Below are 20,694 nucleotides of genomic sequence, written 5' to 3'. Positions count from 1 at the left end.
AAAAGTGTGTTCAAGGAGCAAATTGTGTGCAAAGTAATTCTTTTTCTCTCAAGTTGGTATCTTTCAAGAACTATTGTGTGGGTTTCTAAACTAGGTTGATGAGACACTAATGCCTGAACTGCACTATGTGGTTTGGCTAAGCTACTTACTACACCATGTCACAAGGTTGTAGCTCTAAGCAGGCAGCAGTCACTGAGCACCACACAGCAAGAGGTGCTGCTCCTGGGGCTGGTCCTGTACCCAGGGAAAATGGAAGGACGCCAAACAAAGAGGTAAAACTGCGAGGTGGAAACATCCCTACCTGTATGACAGACACCACTCTTTTCTGCAATACAGGACACGGGCAACTCTTCCAATTGCTCATCAAACCACCACAAGTTCTATACAAAATTTTATTTTCCCTTGAATGTCAAGCATATTACCAATCTCATAGTGGGACAACAGAAAAACAACACATTAGAAAAAGCCACTTATAAAGCACTGGGTAAGCTCAGTACAAGACTCCGCCTTAATTTAAGAAAAGGATTTAAAATTCTCACGGAACTGTGCATTTGCTGTTTATGTGAAAGCAAGCAATACACCTCATCAGCAAAGCATACAAAGGAAATTACACAAACCTTGCTTAAAATGAAAAAGGAAACAGCACAACAAACATTGCAGTTAGTTAGCCAGCAGTTAGACCTTTCTCTTTGTAAACCTACTTCTTCAATTTGGTAACTGCAGTTCTTAGGCAGAAACAGTGATGGCATAACTTAATCCATACTTATGCAGAACTGTTACAATGGGCTTGTGTAAACTTTTTTATTAATTATTTTTTGTCAAGTTATAGCTACAAGCCAACATTACCAACATTCCATTCTTTTTTTTTTTTCCAAATATTTTTATATAAGCTGAATCACCTGCAGAAAACCTTTTTGACTGTTCGTAGCCAAAAGTACCGCCTTAAATAAAACCATGGCTCTTCTTGAATCAGTAGGAGGTCTAACCTTGCATTTCACCTTGGCTTTAAATAGGGAACTGCGTGGCAAAATAGGTGATACTACTTCTATAACAAGTAGAGATATTTCCCTTAATTTGTAAAAATCCAATATAAGTTTTTGCTCATAGAACACTTGGAGCTATGAAATGTACACAAGCCATTGAGATTAACACACATATGAAGTCAAAGCCAGACACATTCTTTCAAAATCAAATACTGTATATGTCAGCTGCATGTGAAAAATTTCACAGTAGTTTACACCTGACCTATACCATTTCAGGCCAATCCTGCTGCCAGTGGAGTCCTCAGCACTTTTGCAAAGGACTTCAGTGGTAGCAGGAGTATGACAGGACACTTAAATACTAAATGTCAAATATTATAGTTATATTTATTTCTATTAGAATTGATGATTTCTTTAAAAAACACTTCAATTGATGCAAGTTATTAAAAAAAATATTGGATTTCCTTTTTTAAAGGACATTTATTTTTTCATTTATTCATTCCTATTTTTTAAAGGACAGCATAACATTTGGGAACCTTATTTATAATGTTAATAATGTCAGAGGTACTTCTGTTCTTGTTTATGGAATTATTGCTGGTCACCTTCCTGAGACTTGAAAGACCATTAAAGACAAGCACCATATCTATTCCCCTAGAGCATTATATCACAAATTAATAATTTGGTCCCTTTCTAAATGGATCTCTTCCAACAATGACACTGAAACACAGTGATGGGTCACAGATTCCAGGGGGTCCGACTGGTCCTGGCATTCCGGGACTGCCACGATCTCCATCTTTACCAGGCTGCCCACGCTCTCCAGGGCGTCCTTCCTTACTCATACCCGGGGGACCTTCAGGACCTTAGTGACACACATGCAAGGAATAGATACATTACAGAGTACTTTTATTCACATGGAAACAATAGCAATTAGGGACCCAAAATAGCCCTGCTGTTTGGTGAAGTGCTAAGATAAAGAAAGCTTCACTTCCTGAAAAAGACACTTTTCACAAATTATTTATATGTGTATCAAGCAAACTGATTATCTCACAAAGACTTGGGAAAAAAAAAAAGCATGTAGAACACTAAGTAAAAATAGTTTTTCGGAGGAAATATAAAAACCTGCTTTGGCACAATTATACTTTATCATGTGATCTGGAACCACTGGGTATGAATCAGAGTCCTCTGAATTTTATTCATTTTTCTAGCTCTGGATCATGGTCTAACCTCTCGTCCAAACACTCAGCTTTGCATTTTGAATCAACACAATGCTGTTAGGAAGAATATTTCCTTCACTAAGTAATGGTTACAAGTCACGTGTTTATATCAGGACTCAGTTTTCAGATAATGTCTGATATAGTGACCTGTCTATCAAGAAAAGGGAATCTCAGGTACCAACCTATACAAGACTTAACTTATTTAAATAATCTATCCTATGACAATTTAAAAGGCATGCAAGAGACAGGCATTAGCCACAAAAGATATATGGTAAATAAATGTGTAAAGACTATGCACATTTTTCTGAACTATATAAACATTTTATTAGAAACTATTTCTTTATATTTAATAGTATGCATTGAATCTGCAGAAACCATCTCTCACCTGGCGGTCCTGGTGGGCCTTGGATCCCAGGAGCCCCAATTCCTTGATTGCCTTTTGCACCATTTTTCCCAGGCAATCCTGTGGATTAGCAAACACACGTATACCTTTGCACACTAAGAATTATCTTCATAAGAACAACTAGAAAGTCAACATTTGATTATACTTACTGAATGAAAATATCTAATTGTTCAAAAGAGATCTAACTGTTCAAATGAGATCTAAAATAAGCATTTCCTTGTAACTTGCACAGTGTAACGAACTAGGTTCTTAATTAACCTCATCTCCACTAAATTAAGAGCCAATGTAGCCCCTGATAAACAGATGGCCACTATGAGCTGAGGGAGCAGATGATGAAGAATTAAGAAATGTGTTAACTGTTATTGCTTTTCCATTGGCAATGTGTTTATGAACACGCATAAATAGAGCGTAAGATGTCCACCACAGTTCACCACAGTTTACCACAGACTACACAGGAAATCAATGTACAGCAAAATTAAATCTGCTCCAGAAAAGATATACTCTCTGAGAGGGCAAAATACATACTCTCTCATACCAACACAACCCAATGAATTCAACTGCTTCACAGAAACAGATACCGACTTTTCTCGTATGGAATAGCTGGCGTGGTTAGTCAGTGTCAGCTCCAGAGGAAAACTACATATTCTTCTTTTGCAGATGAAATTATGAAAGCACTACTATCATTGCACCCAAAATGAATCTGATATGTGAGGTCATAGGTGAGAAGTCACAGAGAAAATAAATATTTACCAACCATTTTCCTGTCAACCCTTGGCACTTTACTACGTAGTAACATAACTTTCCTGATTATTTTGATGCAATAGGAAACACAGTTGCTGCAGTTACCAAATGAACTTCATTTCCAGACTAGATGTACAAATTTAAGCTTGCAAAAAACCATCACAGAAATCAGATGGAATGCTTGTATGGCGGAGACACCTAAAAGCATTAGCTTCTTTAGTATTATTAAAAATAATTCAGAACCCTTAAGAAAAGTATAGGGAAAATAATAGAAACCCTTACAAGATAAAAAGGAAAAAGGAGAAAAACCAAGAATGTCAGAGGGCTATAAATATATCATATGGCAGAGAACAGCCTACAGGTAGCAGTCAGTAAATAACCAGTGAATATAAACAGTTTGTAAAATAGAATAAACAAAGAAGTTTGGAAGAAAACAAATACAAAAATATACTGAAACCCATATCTAATCATACCTGATCTAAAAATAAAAATAGAAAATAACTAAACACAGTTAAAAAATATCTACATGAGAGGATAAATGAATTAAAGATCACTCTAAAAAGATCAAAGTTAAAAGCACGGTAGAACTGAACACTAGTTATCTTGTGCGTTCTGGTGTTTTGTCTTCTGATATGCGTACTTCAAGAGCAAAGAAACCTTTGCTCCAAACCCCCATTAATACTTTGCGATACAAACTCAGCTAGTCCCGTACTCCTCTACTCTGCTAGTCACTAGTCCCATCCAAAACTGCAAGCAGAAAACAAAGGCATAGGAACCATATGCACACAGTACCTCTTGTCCCACGAGCCCCAGGGCGACCCGGGATGCCAGTCAGACCTGGAACACCGTCATTCCCTGGCAAACCAGGAAACCCTCTTGGACCTTCAGGGCCTCTTGGACCTGGTGGTCCTGGAAGTCCTGGGGAAGCACTCTGGGACTGACAGTGGTTGCAGTTTTGTAGCCTTCCACTCTGAAGGATCACAGGTAACTGGGCTAGAAGAATTCAAACAGAAAAAATGCTTTATATATATATATATATATATTTATATATTTATAGAAATATAAAAATATTTCTACCTCTTCACTAAAATAAAACCAGCTTCCTTTCTTTAGGCGCTATGGTATCTTTAGGAAACAAGGCGCCTTTAGCATGTTATGGAGCCACTGGCATGGAAGCGTATTTCTACAACTCTATGAAAACCAGTGATAAATCAGATCAAAATATTGGTGTTGTTTTCAAGAAAGCATCTTCATAATTACAAGGAAACTTCTTCAGCACTTTAAACAAGGCAAGAACAGTAAAGAGTCTTTCAAACTTACTTCTCAGTACATCTGAACACACCTGTCGAATAAATTCTTCTGAAAATTCTCGTGCCTAAATTGAACAGAGAAGAGTTATAGAAACAGACAGCCCACATTTGTTGGGAGTTTTAAAGCACCCAAAATGACCACTGTGAGGTCCCATGCATACAGGTTTTCCATCTGATCCAGGTGGTCCTGGGGGCCCTCTGTCTCCAGGCTGACCTCTGACACCAGGAGGTCCAACCAGACCCTGGATACCGGATTCTCCCTTCTGTCCATTGATGCCTCGAATGCCTGGGTCTCCCTTCTCACCTTTCTGAAACAGAAACCAGTGACAAGCAAATTGTATCTTTACATGCTGGATCTTTACATGGAAGCTATGCAGCACCACAAATACATTCGAAGAAAAGCTTCACTGACAATCTTCATTTTAAGTTGTCATGAAAATTTACAAAGTACCTAAATTTCCATATTAGAATTGAATCATAGAAGCGTTTGAGTTGGAAGGGACCCTTAAAGGTCAACTGGTCTAACTCCCCTGCAGTGAACAGGAACATCTACAGCTCGATTCGATTGCTCAGAGCCCTGTCCAGCCTCACCTTGAATGTGTCCAAAGACGGAGCATCTACTTCCTCTCTGAACCACCTGTTCCAGTGCCACACAAATCTTCCTGTAAAAACCTTTTTCCTTACACCCAATCTAAATCTTCCCTCTTTTTTTTAGTTTGAAAACATTCCCTACCACAACAGACCCTCCCCTAAAGAGTTTGCACCCTTCTTACTCACAGCTTCCCTTTAGAAAGAAATCTTAAACAAATCTTAAACAAACCCATTTGCTTTACTAATTAACATAAAACAAATTCCTTACTAATATATGGAATAAAATATTTATTAACTTAGAAGGCTGGAAAAATTACAAGTGAAATTCTGGACCACAGCAGTTCTTGGCATGCTTCCAAATCATTAAAACAATCAAGATTTTTACTCTATGACTTTTGTTCATAAGAGAGAGGAAAAATGATTCTGATTTCAGTTAGGGTTTCTGCTGTTGGTGATTGACTTTTTTTACTTCATTTATTCTATGTATGATTGATAGCAACTGCAGTCCATTTTCTTCGCTGGAAAAGGTTAAAATAATACTGCATCTATCTTCATCAAAGCAATGGTTCTTCTATGTATGGGGTTGCCTACTGCAATAGCTCCTGTGGAACTCTTTCCCTGTGCTGGAGCCAACAAAATTCCATTAGAATGTAGTTTGGTACATGTCCAAGATTAAAGTTAGTATACTGTCTTTGCTCCCTGATGAGTTTTCTCCTTCCGTGTTTTGCAGCTTCTACACAGTGCTGTCAGTAGCTTAAAACTTTTCTTTCTCATTTTCCAACAATTTTAGATGGAATTATGGAAATAAGGCAACAGAATCACTATGTATGACAAACAAAACTGATTGGAGCAAACAGTGCAAGTTTAAGAAGCACAAGCATGCAGTCTTCATAGACTTGCACTGATTTTTAAATTATGCTATTTATATTACTTTGTATCCTTCTAGGTAGTACTTATCAAAACACTTTACATCAGAAAAATACATGGCTCACTCAAAACATTCTGGCTCGGTCTGAATTAGTAACAAAGCCCAGAGCTCTCCGAATGAATTACTACAGAGTAGTACTCATTTTATACACAGGGAGCTAACTGTTAGGATTTTCACCCTGCTACATTCAGATGGCTTATATCTCAGAACTGAGACACGGTGACTAATACCAAAATGAGGAAAACAAGATCACTGAAAGTGAAAAAACTCAGAATTGCATACCTGGCATCACAAAAGGATCACAGCCTGTTCAGATTAACTGAGCTCTTCCATTATGTCATTTAGTTTTGCTGTAAATAAAATTTGAAGGCAGAGGGGCAGTGCAACCTTACTCTGAAAAGTCACCACATAAAACCATACCTAAGTGCTGCCTGTGCATCTCAAAAAATCTACACTACAGGAAGTCAGGCATCTTTTCCTCTTAAGACAAAAGGTGACGCACGTTGGTAAAATGCCTAAGAGATAGCAGAAAAGAAGTTCCACAAGTAAGATGCCAAGTGCAGTTGAACAGCAGTCCGTATACTGTACCCATTAAAGAAGTTGTGCCCTAATTCAGAACTTACTTGTTCCAAGGTTGTAGCTGTATTTTACTGTCTTGCTACTGTCAAGTGGAACACTGTAGCCTGTCATGGTTTTATGATTTTTGCTATCAGTATTCCACATCATAATCCTGTGACATAGCCATGAGACTAGATATTCTTAGTTACGCCATGTAGATTTGTGTTTATCCATTTCTATTGCAAATGGTTTTACATTCAACAGTTATTTTAACAACACCTCCACAGATCAGCAAGGCTCGGGGATAAACATACAAAGCAGCTGCCTGCGGCCACATCAGAAGCTATATGTGTTGAGATCTGAAGATAATGCTGTTCATGTAGCTAGAAGTTATTTGTTTTAGTTTTAATTACTTTTACAGCTATGGCCTATGTTTACATAATCACATCTGACTTGCAAGTTGATTCATTTGGAATTGAATGTTAAATTGGTAAGAAAGCATTAAGAATCAGTGAACTATTGGGAAAATGGCATATATTGTAGAAGAACATCACTGGCGAGAAGCCAGTATTCAACAAAAAACAAATCAAAACAAAAGGCAAAACACTAGAACCTTAGTACAACAGCCTGCAGAGCTTGCCAAAAAGCAAATGAAACTGCTGAGGAAACATTTTCTGCAGTATATTGTAGTCTTGTAATGCTAAGCTGCATCCCGTGTGTGGCCTTGTTTGCTGACCCTTGCTATTGGCAAAGAAAATCAATAAAAAGGAAAAGAGTTCAGCAAGTGCTGAGAATTACAGCCTGAAGAAACTTCTCTATTAAGGAGTCAGACCGTGACAAATGGCAATATAGTTTTTAAAGCGGAAAATAAACCAATTTTATAAGCCTGAAAAGTAAACATAGTTACATCATTATATCATAATGCTTAGTAAGAATAATACTGACAGCGTATTTTTAGACAAAAATATATTTACCATGATTTAAAACGTTTAAGGAAGCTACCTCAATGGTTCACAAGTAATATCTTAGCAGTTTGGGCTACGAATTAGTAAAGCGCCTATAAGCCAAACTATAATTTTTAAGTATTTCACAGAATCACAGCAGCATATAGGGTGATTCTAAAGTTTAAATGCTTGTGAGTTTCTCATAAAGAACATGTCCAGTTATTGATATGCAGCACTATTTAATGAAAAGGGGTTGGAAAAAGACATCTGTGGGTAAAGTTGAAGCAGAATGGGGCATTAGGTACTGATTTCACTGAACAGTGGAATGAATCAAATACAACTAACAAAGTGAATATTTTATATACCAATACTTTACACAACCTGTGAAACAGTTAAAAGGTCTGACCTTGAATACACCAGCATCAGGCAACCACAGGAAAAGAGATGGGACTTTAAAACATTTCAGAGAAGAACAAATTTAGCTCACAGACCAAGGAAAGTCCAAGTGTGCTTTTCTTTATCTCCCTCAAATTTCAGGCTGATGTGGAAATTATTCCAGTGTAAACTTAATAGTAGAGAGAAACAATTTTGCGCTGCATTTTCTGAGTCAGTCTCAATGATAGAAGCCTCTAAAAATATATCTTTGTACAGTCTTCACTATGCCATTACTTTTGAAAGAGGGGTACATAAAGCAATCTCAGTGGCCAAGTTTAAAATGAACAGATAAATAGCTCAGCAGTGGAAGTCCTTCCCACAGACTTTTATGGAAGCTAAAAGCAAAGTCAGCACATCACCACAGTCTAAAGGAATTAGATAAATTTGTAATTGACATTAAATGCAACAGTTTGGATCTCTAGATTAACTGCCCCTCAATTGCTGACTGCCAATACCAGTAAAAGCATACAAGAGGATCGAGCTTTGTTATGTGTTGTGTTCCATTTTTCTGCATTGGCTGCTGCTGAAGTGAAGATAGTGAAAAAGAAGGATCATTTAAATCAAATATTCTGTATTCTTTTATGAAGTAACTTCTTATTTTTCAGTGACAGTTATTTGCCTTCTTCAACCAGCTCCTTTTCTAATTATCTGTATCCCCTTAAAAGTTATACTTGGCTTTAACATTTTTAGATCTTGTATTTTGTGAAATATTCATTATGCTATCTGTCTCTTTTAACTAATACTTCCTTCTCTTCTCCTCTCTGATACTTTTTAATTAATTTCTATTCTGTTGCTTATAGAAGTATGAAAATAAGACTGTAAACACACATTTTACAGATCACAATTTGCAGGTAGAATTATTCTGTTACACTTATTTGCCATTACAAAATACATACCTCTCCTTGTTCTCCCCTCAATCCTTCTGTTCCCTTTAGGAAATAATATTAAAAACAAAAACAAAAAACAAGTTGAGCCAAGTTACTTAAACTAAAAAATATTTTTTTCCTTTGTTTTTAATAATTAATCACAAATGTTAATATTTAAAGATTATGAGATCTCTACTTCTATATAAAAAAAGCAAATTTTATATAACTAGCACTTTAACAATAACTTTAATATAATGTACAAAAAGAATAACTGGGAAATACATCACACACATTACATATCATATATTTTATTAGTGTAGAAGAAGTGCATATAGACAAAACCTATTCACTCTTCAAAATACCAAAGTAATACAATTTTATGGTCTAGCAAAAGGAAACTTCAGATTGTACCTGTTTCATATCGTCTTACTGGACAGAACTCAAGCTCAGCCCATTTGAAATACAAGCTCAGTTTGTAAAGCAGATTTTTTATGCTGGCAAATGGCTCTGGTGTCATTTCTGCCAAATTGATCATTAAATACCGTGGCAAGCTGGCAGCTTAGCACAGGCTTTTTCTCTTTTCTGACAGGTTCATATTAACAAGGGAATCTGCACTGTATCTTGGAGAAGCCCTGAGGGCTTTAGAAACCTTGGAAGGACCTACTACTGTCTACCAGAGTATTTGAATGACTGATTTTTTGGTTGCTGCCCAAACTAGATAAGCATGGGAAACGATTTTAGATCTGTCTCATATTAGTTTTTCAGCTTTAAACAAACAAACAAAGAAACAGTAAAAGAAAACACAAAAACATACCCAGTTCTTACGATTCACCTGGTGATTAAAATAATGAACTTAGGGAATTGTGTCCATTATTTGCAAGGAGACAACCCAGAAAGATTAATTTATAAAATGTCAGAGTATGACATCACATTTGGTTAAAAAGTCATTGGTCTTTAAACTATTTCTCCTTAAAAAAATTCTACTCAGCTTTACTACCAGATTCCTGTCAAGCTGCATACCCCTGAGAGCGATAAAACCAGGCTAACATACACTCTGGACCTCCTGCCCATGTTCAGCTGGAATCAAATCTTTCTGGCTAGACAGCCAGCTGTATCACTGTTGCAAATCTGAAAAAAACAACTGCAACTTCCTTCCAAGTCTAGTTTTAGATATGTACCTCTAACAAATACTTTTCTGTTCAGACATGACATACATTGCGTAGTTAGCAAGTATTTATAAATATTAACAGTTATTTTCTGTGGTACAACAAGATAGCCAACTATGACACAATCAGAATACATTGGCCCAGAACTAAAAGAAATAACTGGATCTCAGTGATTTGCGGCTGAAACAGGAAACATCTGTAATTTATGTGCACAGAAGATGTCAATAATGACTCCCTGTATACTATCAGGGTTAATAAACTACATGAAAGTTTAACTTGGTATACACAATATCTTAAAATCTCAAGCATCACTCTCTTAAGCGATGCTTGACTTTTCACAAAGGATGCTTTGTGCTTTTATCTGTTTTTTACTATTTATAACCATCTCACAAAAATTTTCCATAATGAAGTCTAATGTAGGTATATGGACTTACAGTCTGTTTCTCAAGATATATTCTGAACCACAGAAACATGTGGGCTGGAAGGGACCTCCAGGGTTTCAACCTCCTTTTCAGAGTGATTCTATCTAGAGCAGGCTGCTCAAGGCCACATCCTGCCAGCTGTTGCTACAGCCTCTATAAGCAGCCTGCTCCAGTGTCTGACCACCTTCACAGCAACACGTTTCTCTTGTATATCAAGTTGGAATTTCCTGCATTCCAATTTGTATCCATTTCTTCTTGCCACACCACTGTACACAGCAATTAAGGGTATGGCTCAATCTTCTCTATGCGTGTCGTATTTGTTGTATTTAAATTACTAAAGTTGTTTAAGAAGTAATTTATATAACTACATATTCATGTTATACATAAATATATTTCACCTAGTAAAAAGAACTGCCTACCCATTCTGATGGAAATAACCTTTGGAAATAAATATGAATCATGGCTCTCTTGAACTAGGATCATCATTTTAACATTACCTGTAAGCCCGGATTTCCTTGTCTTCCTTTTTCTCCTTTTCGTCCCTTCAGAAAATAAAAGCTTACTTAAATTTGTATTTATCTGGGAGAAACAGTTAAGCTTTCAAAAACAACACAAAAAGACAAAACCTAAGATCTCAATTTAAACTGGGCCCAATCCCTCTAAAAGCTTACTCTCCAAGAGTTCAGATCAGAAACAGAGCAGATGACTACAATGTCTACTCTGAAAACACAGGAGCCAAGTTAGGATCTGAGTAGTAAGAAAATCCTCTCCTCTTTTTGTGTGTTTTTCCATGACTTTTAGGAGAAAAATCCCATAGTTTTCTACAATAGTAGAAAGAGATCAGGTGGCATTACTGATTATGAGGATCTGTGTGTCTTGCAATGACTGGAGCAGACAGGGACAGAACGTTTCCCAGTATGGTGCCACGTCATGTCCCAGCATCACTAGGCAGTAGCACAACCCATGTACCTGCATCCTCACTGGAGCCACACCAAATGCCTATTCACCTTCAAAATGCTGTTGGCAATTAATGCAGGGCATACTGGATAGTTTTGCTTGATGAGAAATTAAGGCTCAGTGCTGTTACTCTTCTTCAAGCAAGAGTTTAAGGGTTTTTTTTTCTAATTAACTTCTGGCTGTTTTATTAATAGTGTTGATAATAATAGTGTTATTAATAGTGTTGTTTATTAATAGTTTTGTGATTTTGATTAGAAAAAAAAATAGATGTACCTGGATACCACTTTCACCCTGGCTTCCTTTGTCCCCCTGTAAAAATATTCAAAAAGTCTCCATCATAACATGATTCATCTTAAAGACTTGTACCCAGATTTAATTTAACACAGTAAATACAAGGGAAGCATCTAATAGCCTCTATTTATACTGAAAGAAAACAGAAAATTTTATCCTTGTACACAAAAACTGAAATTAATACAGAAAGTTATAATAAGAGAATCTGGCATAGAAAGTGTTGTCAGAAAGAAAAGTGGATACTCAGATATCAAATAAATGGCAAATCTAGGAGGAGTTCATCTATTGAGTGTATGGGAGGAAAAAAGACAAGGAAAGGAAAACAATAATTACAATAACAATGTAATCCTAAAATGTGTCTGTCTATCTTCGTTGACAGAAAAGGAAACTTACAAGTTATGAGAGATCTCTTAAATTGGTGTGACTATTCAAATTGCCTTGAAACGAAACGTTGGGCTGAGAACACAGCAATACATGAAACAAAAGACAGAACTGGTGGTGGTGATGTAAAATTGCATTTAATAATGGAAAGAAGTGGGATGGAACTTTTGTGTTTGTTTTGCCAGTTTCCTGGTAAAAACCAACCATGCGTGTATTTAGTTGTATTTTTTTGGAGAAAATATTTATTTAAACACTAAACAGTAGCATGGAGAAGATTCTGACCATGGCAAATATTTTCCGAATAAAAAATCCCACAAGATAAGAAGGTACCAATGCCAGCTGTGTATTGTTCTTGAAAGTAAAATATTTGGTTTGGTTTCAAGTTTTAAAATAAGCCATAGCTGAAGGGCTTCACATTTACTGCAACATTTTTCCTGAATAATTCAAGACTTTGTCATACTTTCAACTTCAGTTAACCAGAAATACATATTCTGACTTGCACCTTCATATGAAATGGATAATGAATTTTGCAAGATTTATCTTCTGTGATTTAAAATCTGAAGACCTTCCACAAAATTTAACAAATTCTCCCTCCTTAAAATCAATATTTCTGTCTTGATCAATTACCCTTAGATATTGAGACTGAGTGTATGGTGGAAATGAATTTAATTAAACTATTCTGGCGATGCTAGTTCAACTCTGGTCACTCTTGGGCTTCAGTGGATTTTGAAAGATGTAAGCCAGGAAGTCTTCATCCTTACATGCTCTGGAAATCACTATCTCAAAACTTGTCAGAAGGCTAATTCTACATGTTGTCTTAGAAAACATAACTCAAGTTGAGATAACTGCACCTAAATTTGGATCATTTTCTAGACTCCTTTACTACACTGAGCAGGGACTTGTTTCAGTTGTCTAAGTACACACATACAGTGCTATTGAAAGTATTCTAGGCAACCTGAGGCATCCCCATATGTGCTTATTGACATCTAAAACACCCTAGCACATCTAAGACACTCGTATTTTATTGCATACATGTATGCTGTCATATATGATACAGGACATATAGGAAACCTATGGAGCAGAAGCTAAAGTCTAGTGGAATACCTCTGCATGTGATTTTCCGTAAGACTTCAAATATAACACCATACCTCTAACTTACGCTTCTTTACCTTCCAGACATTCTTTCCATAATGAAGTACCTCTATTTCTGTAATACCTTTCTATGAAGGTCTTCATCCTTCAAAAGGTTGTCCTCTGCTACTACACAGGCATGTTATCAGCTTTAGGTTTGAATAACTGCTTAGTTCTTTCTACCTTTCTACTAGAGCTTCCTTTGCTTTTACAAGTCTTCCTGTTTATTCAGAAACCTGTAATTCAAATATGCAATGGAGAAATCTTTAACCTAGTTGAGATGTGAGTACTTCTCAAGGAATATTATTAGGCTTCCAAAAGAAAAGTCAGATACACTAGATACACTACCTAAGCATATGTAATTTATTTTTATATTTTAAAACTCTATGTATTTTAATATACAGCCATTATTAAACCAGTTCAAACATCATTTTAAGCCGATTCATTAATTAACTTAGGTAACCAACTTAATTATTTAAAATTTAACCTTAACATTTTAAATTTTATATTGACTGACAGAAAATGCAGGAACATTTTTTAACCTCAAAACCTTCTTACTTGAATAAATATCTGAAGGGTTTCATGTAAAGCTTGGTATTTATAATAAACCATATCTTGAAGAAACAATTTCATTATATGACATCAGATCTCTGATGTTGCTCCAAAGAAACAGCATAACATTAAAAGAAGCCTTATAGTTGTATATGACAACTGTGATTAAGTGATTAAAAATGTTTTGTTTGGCCAACCTCACAAAAAATACAAGATACTGAAAGCAACAGCAGTACTTATTATCTTGCAAAGCAATTAAACATTTATTTTTCAGGACACTGATATTTTTGCTTTGAAAGTGTCTATAGTAAAGAAATTCCAAATAAAAATTATACTATACATGTAATGGATATACATAAAAGCTCCATTTACAATTCAAAATAATTGATTTGTAACAGTGAAGTCAACAACTTCAATCCAATCCATTTCTTTCATAGCAATTTGCCTAATAGCATAGATGAAGTGTAAATTCTTGATATTTCTTTTTCTTGGTTGAGTTACACAGACAAAAGGCGCCATCCTGAAAAAACATTATCTAGGAAACACAATTTTGTTAAGTTTTTTGTAGTTACCCATAGGGCATGAAAAGTAAAGATTTTCTATTACTTCTAAATTACAGGCATAAAATCCATTTCATAAACAATGCAAAGCTGATTTTTCCTCAAGAGATTCATTTCACACTCCAGTAAGTTCTGTGAGTTACAGCATGAAACAACTCCGTCAGTATTTTAAAACTGGAAATTTTCTAGGAGCTTTCCAGCTTCCAGTCAAAAAGTTTTGCCTTATTGGCTGAGATGAAAATGAGAAGTTTTAAATACATATGAGATTTTCAGAATGGCATCAATGTGTACAAGGAAGTCTCAAGAAAAGGACTTATTTAATGTGATGTTAACTACAAAAAACAGAATGAAAAGCAATGTAGGTTTCAATTTCAGAACGTACCAAACAACCATATTGCCTATAATCTTCTCAACCTGGGACTCCTTAAAAATCACTCCTCATGTGATTGTCAGAAAATCCGACATACCTACAGTTTAAAAATAGGTGACTATTCAGAAATTCATATAATCACAGAATGACCGAAGATGGAAAAGACCTCTAAGATCATCCAGTCCAATTGTTCACCTATCACCAGTATTTCCCGATTAAACCACGTCCCTCAGTACAACATCTAATGTTTCTTGAACACCTCCAAATGGTGACTCCACCACCTCCCTGGGCAGCCCTTTGAGACAATACTAAATTTTACATGTTCACAAAACAGTTCTTTAGCAATGAAGAATGTCTACGTATCCATGTCAGTAACAGTGTTTGACTGACACAAGGCCACACTAAGAGATGGTGAGATCCTGAAAGCACGTTATCTCCGAAAACTCAGAATGCAAGAGTTAGAACAACAGGTTCTTGACTGAACAGAAGAAATAATTTTCAACCAGGATAGTATAAGTAGGATCCCTCTAGCTTTTGCCATAAAAATTTTCAACATTTACTTTAGCTAATTATCTAGGCTTCAGTTACAGTCAATGGAAATAGATAAGTACTTCCAGATTCATTCATCCCTAAACAAAGATATGAGTGAATGACTCCCCAAGGAGCTCACACTCCCTCAGCTAAATATGGAGAGAGCCTAGGCAAGCTGGTTAGATCAGATGACTCTAAACAGCAAAGGGGGTAACTGAATTGAATCTGTTCCAACTACGTAGGTATAATTGCTCCAGTTCATTGCAGAGATCCCCAGAAGACTCTGTGCTATAGAATCTGTCAATATACTGCTTGCTATAAGATAAAATATTAAGTAAATACTGAACCACAGCTCATGCCCTAATGTACTATAATTCATAAAGGAAATTTTTATCAATGCCTATGTCACAGCATTTGATGTCAGCAGTTCTCCCTTTTCATCATTCTCTCCTCCCTGTGAAATGTGAGTGATTTTCTAGCTAACATACTGCATATTCAATATATTTTCCAGAATATACCAAATTATCTCTAATAAAAACAAGGTATTAAAAAAAAAAGCTTTTCCCTGATACCGGCCACTTCTTGGAAAAGCACTTCCAATAAAAGATGTAATTAACATAAAACTAGAAAAAAGCTGCTTACCTTTATACCTTGGGTACCAGGAATGCCTGGATAGCCTGGTTCACCTGGGGCACCCGGTCCTCCTGGTTCTCCCTGAAAAATATAATAGCTCCGTAAGTAACAATGATACACTGTTTGTCAAAAATCTATATTGCGTGCTTTTTCAAGGTCACATGATATTTTTGGCTATGGAATTCTGAAATTCTGTAACTCAGGATGATTGAAATGCCTGGAGAATTTCTGAAGGGGTGTTGAAATCAGACAAACCACAAAAGACACTCCTAACTTTTAAACTGTCTTTTATTTTCTTTTAATATCTTTTATTGACTTTTAATATAGTTGATGTTGATTTTTCAACATTACAGATAGAAAACTATCCGAAGTGGTGGCAACGTTTGCAGGTTTGAATCTCAGTACAAGGCTCGAAGTTACATAACAGTAAGACATATTGGTTTTCGTGTAACAACACAACTTCATAATCTCTTCAGTTGATAATGCACTGTAACAGAATCGTAGAATCATAGAATCCCTAGAGTTGGAAGAGACTGTTAAAAGTCATCTAGCCCAACTCCACTGTAATGAACAGGGACGCCACAGCTATATCAGGCTACCCAAGGCCTGATCCAGCCTCACCTTGAAAGTCACCGGGGACAGGGAATCCACCATGCTACATCTCTGGGCAACCTGTTCCAGTGCCTCACCACTCTCACTGTGAAAGACTTCTTCATTATATCTAACCTAAATCTTTACATATAAAGAGGGCTTATAACCTAAACCCTCTTTAAATCTGAAATTATTTTCCCCTGCTCTATCACAACAGAATAGAAGCCAATGTCATTGTGTACATATGAAGCACAGAGACAGGAAAGAACTGGAGAAAAGGTGAAAAGAAGAAAATGAACCAATTATTTCCTGCCCTTCCCCACGAAGCTTTCTGAACATTAACTTTTGATTAAATAGTTTCTCTTTTTTGATCACCTTCTTTTCCACTTTAAATGACTTTTCTTCTGGTGAGTCTGAGTTGACCCCATCAGAAAGTCTATTCCAGTTCCATCTTGTTTCTGGACCATGAAGTCATCTTTGGATTGTGAAGATAGCTTCCTTGTAGCATTGCTTTCCCATTCAAACACATGTTTTAGAGCATCAAGGCTGCAGGTTCCCTTATGGTTCACATGCAGCACCACATATCCTCTCAGGTGTGATCCCTGGCCCCAAGGTGTTACCAGGACTAGACAGCACGCTACAACTGAGAGACCAGTCAAACAGCTGTATCTGCCACAGAGGTCAACAGATGTGACACCGTAAGGCTGGGCTTAAACCAGCACTTACATGAACGAGATGGAAACAACCACACAATCTTGCTCATGCAGACTACTGCATAGCAGGATTCAAAGACACTGCTGACTTGCACTTCCTAAAGTCTGGTATAAAGCTAGTAAGAATAACCCATCAAATTGATTCTGATGTGATTTTATGTTCATTGCTGCTCCATTTTGAAATAAAAGTGCCTTATAACTAACTTAATCATGGAAAAGTAAATCAATCTCTACTTAAATTCCAGATTCATATTTACCTTGGCTCCTGATGATCCTGGTTTCCCCTGTAGACCAGGTTCACCTTTATCACCCTACAGAACAACACAGGCATTTTGGTGATACATCACTATGGCTATGCATTACATGGTATTGCGTAACATGGTATCATACAATATGGCAATTCTAGCAAATAGAAACAGACACTGCTGGGTAATCAGCTTTTAAAAATAAGTACAGTGAGTGACTGAAAGGTAACTGTTCTGCTGCTGTAAAGGAAACTTGCAGTTTGAGTCTTCTCTCTGGAAAATGAGATACTTACGACAAAATGTGACCCACTTGCCTGTGCTATCCTGTCCCTTACCCACCTGTCCTACATCCCTTTCCCAGTTATACCATGTTTTTGTATATGGACTTCACATTTTCACCACCTTATTTAATAAAACTGGAAATCCTTTGACCTGTCTGAGCCAAAATATACTTTTGTTTTGCTTTTTCATGTAGTCTGTGGAATTCTGCATATATTCAGCACAAGTACTTCCATTCATGTCTAAAAATTACTGATTACTTTATGATGCTTTTCTGCAACAATGAAGATCTCCTCTGGAAGCACAGTTTACATTCTGAAAAAGAGGTAACTACACAAAACAAAAGCCTGTTTCACAAATGGAAATACAACTAATTAACTTTTTGTCATTTCATAGGTATTCTATCTTCTTTACCATGGCAAACACTGACCACTTTAAAACATGCATACCTTCAGTATACAACTTTAAAGAAACACATACGTACATCTGGGTATAAAATAAAGTACGTGTGGAAATAGAGCTAAATGTAAACATGAAGTTTAGGAAATGGATTCCATATTCATTAATTTTCTCTAGGATATACTTTTCAGTGCTTACTAACCAAAACTCATCTTGGATTAAAATAAAAGGCTGCACTAAGAGACCTAGATTTATAGTATCTCTTTTAGTTTCTGAGAGCATGGGTCAAATTAATTCTCACTGTAGCTGTAGTGCAATCAATAAAGTTACATCTGAAATAAATTTGGCTCCTCAGATGGAAAAAGCAGCATGTAACTCTATTTAACACAATTAAAATATAAATAAATGTAACATGGGCAGAGATTTCTGATGTATACTGAGAATTATCTGGCTCCAAGCATTGCAGAACATTTTCCAGGACTGCAAAGTTGAAACAAAGTCTCTCTATAGCAGTTCCAAACCTCATGGGATGAGAGGTGCCATTTACTGAGCTATATTAAGCTCTCTTGAGACTTAACTATTATATAAGGTAATACGTGGAAAATCATGTAAGTCACTCTCCAGTATTCAGTATACCAAAAAATTAGGTGCAAAATCCTAACCTTTTGTCATCTATAAGGCAGTCATATATCAAAGTCACAAGTGAATTAACAAAAATGCTCACCTTAGGCCCAGGAGCTCCAGGTAGTCCAAATGAGCCTTCTGGTCCCATCAAACCCTATTTATTTTTAAAAAAGGTAGAGACATTTCTGTAATAAGCTGGACGAATAATGGCTTCAGTAAAGAGTATTATTATGCCTTTACTGCAAAAGAAATAGATAGAAAATATGTTATTCATCATATTCCTATACAGGCTGTAGCTCTGTTTTACTTACACCTTCTTCTGTGGTGTGAGGATGGGCTATTGTGCAATGAAAGAAAAAGATACAGGAGAAAAACAAAGCGCTGTCATAAAATATTCCTGAGAGAGAATCTCCTGCAAATCAAAACCTCATCTATGTTGTCTAATTTTTAATATAATTTTATCACATTCTTAGCTATAATTGAAAGCCATGCAGGAATTTCTCAGCTTCTATTTAGGGTTCCCAAAATTATTAATGGTATTTCAGAATTCTCTTCCTCATTTGACTGTGATTCTCTGAGGTTGCTGCACCTTGACTCTTCCAAACCTTGAGGAGATTTATCAAGATCAGTGAACTTGGGGCCACATCTTTGCTTCTTTGACAAGCATTGGGACTGAACCATTCCTTCAAGAACCCAACAACTTCTGCTACTTCAGCACTTGTACATAACCTGAGCGTTTTCAAAACCAATTCCTTACACTCCTCTCACAGAAACATGTGACAAAGGCACGTTTTGTTGTCTTTGTTCCATACATAAACAAAGAACTAAAGGGTGTTAAATCATTAGAAGACTGACTTTCTTCTTCTCTCTCTAAAGCTTCTCTCAAGCATACTTCAGAACTTATTAGTAAATCATACTTTCCAAGATGGAACTCCCATTTATTCTGGTGTTAATATACATCTATGGTACCACTTCATTTCACCTCTTTTTTACTTTAGCACTTCAAGTGTCAATAAAACTAATATATTATTATTGCTTCGTGTGGACTTTCAGGTATATTCCAAAATATGGAATAATCTGCTGTAAGAAGACATTTAACAAGACACAGTGTAAAATACAAGAAATAATACAGAAAGTCAAATAAATAAATTAGGTCGTGTAATCTAATTTACTAGATGACAAATTTTATTGATGCTATTGATAGTATTTTCAAGAACTACTGCTAATATTGCTATTTACATCAATCTTTCTGTCATATGAATAGAAACAACCACCCTCCACTTCTTTCTAAATGTTAGGAACTATTCAGTTCAAGAATATTATTGCAGATCTTCAAAAGTTACATATGATCAAAAATAAATGTGTCTGTGGTAATTTGTTAAATAGGCTGTAATCCAGCTGTGCAAAAAAAAAAAACCCTTAACTTTCTTTTCTAAGACTAAAAGAACTGCATTGGTTTTGAAAATACTAGAGAAATTTCAAAATATTTAGAACAGGAAATAATTTTTGTATGCGGAGTTTTTACTGTGCTGTCACTTTTCCAGTATTTCACATATGCGGCTAATTGAGGCAGCACAAATTATCTTGAGTTTCCGTCCTGCTGTGTTGTAATAAATTTCTGGGCATCAAATAAACACATTAACATTACTAAGCACGCCAGCTTGCTCTTTGGGCCACAGATATAGGGCCGTGAATACAGAAAAAAATGGCTCTTCTACACAAGACTAAAACTTGAGAAACTTTGCTGCTGATTTTCCTCTGACTCAGATTTCTCCCATTCAGTTAATTACATCTGAAAATCGTTTTATTAAACTTCAGTTTCTCTACTATAATTATATTATATATACCGCATAATCTCCAACACGTTCCTGAACTTTGA

General features: G+C 36.0%; 1 protein-coding gene across 3 annotated transcripts in view; it reads right to left on the bottom strand.

The window, feature by feature from the left end:
• Positions 1–378: 378 nt before the first annotated feature.
• The window catches only part of COL21A1 (collagen type XXI alpha 1 chain), a 102,599-nt gene continuing 82,283 nt past the window's right edge, over positions 379–20,694 (bottom strand). For all 3 annotated transcript variants that reach the window (XM_025149095.3, XM_419902.7, XM_004940463.4), the window contains 11 exons: positions 18,916–18,969; positions 17,526–17,579; positions 15,974–16,045; positions 11,789–11,824; positions 11,056–11,100; positions 9,001–9,033; positions 4,810–4,956; positions 4,659–4,713; positions 4,131–4,331; positions 2,580–2,657; positions 379–1,839 (listed from right to left, as the gene is read on the bottom strand). In XM_025149095.3, the coding sequence (XP_025004863.2) occupies positions 1,652–1,839; positions 2,580–2,657; positions 4,131–4,331; positions 4,659–4,713; positions 4,810–4,956; positions 9,001–9,033; positions 11,056–11,100; positions 11,789–11,824; positions 15,974–16,045; positions 17,526–17,579; positions 18,916–18,969 (963 nt within the window). In that variant the 3' untranslated portion in view covers positions 379–1,651. The remainder of the gene's footprint in view (positions 1,840–2,579; positions 2,658–4,130; positions 4,332–4,658; positions 4,714–4,809; positions 4,957–9,000; positions 9,034–11,055; positions 11,101–11,788; positions 11,825–15,973; positions 16,046–17,525; positions 17,580–18,915; positions 18,970–20,694) is intronic.

The sequence above is a fragment of the Gallus gallus genome, chromosome 3, assembly GCF_016699485.2.
Source record: "Gallus gallus isolate bGalGal1 chromosome 3, bGalGal1.mat.broiler.GRCg7b, whole genome shotgun sequence".
NCBI lineage: Eukaryota > Metazoa > Chordata > Aves > Galliformes > Phasianidae > Gallus > Gallus gallus.
The sequence above is the reverse complement of the archived record's forward strand: the minus strand, read 5'-3'. Positions and strand labels throughout refer to the sequence as shown.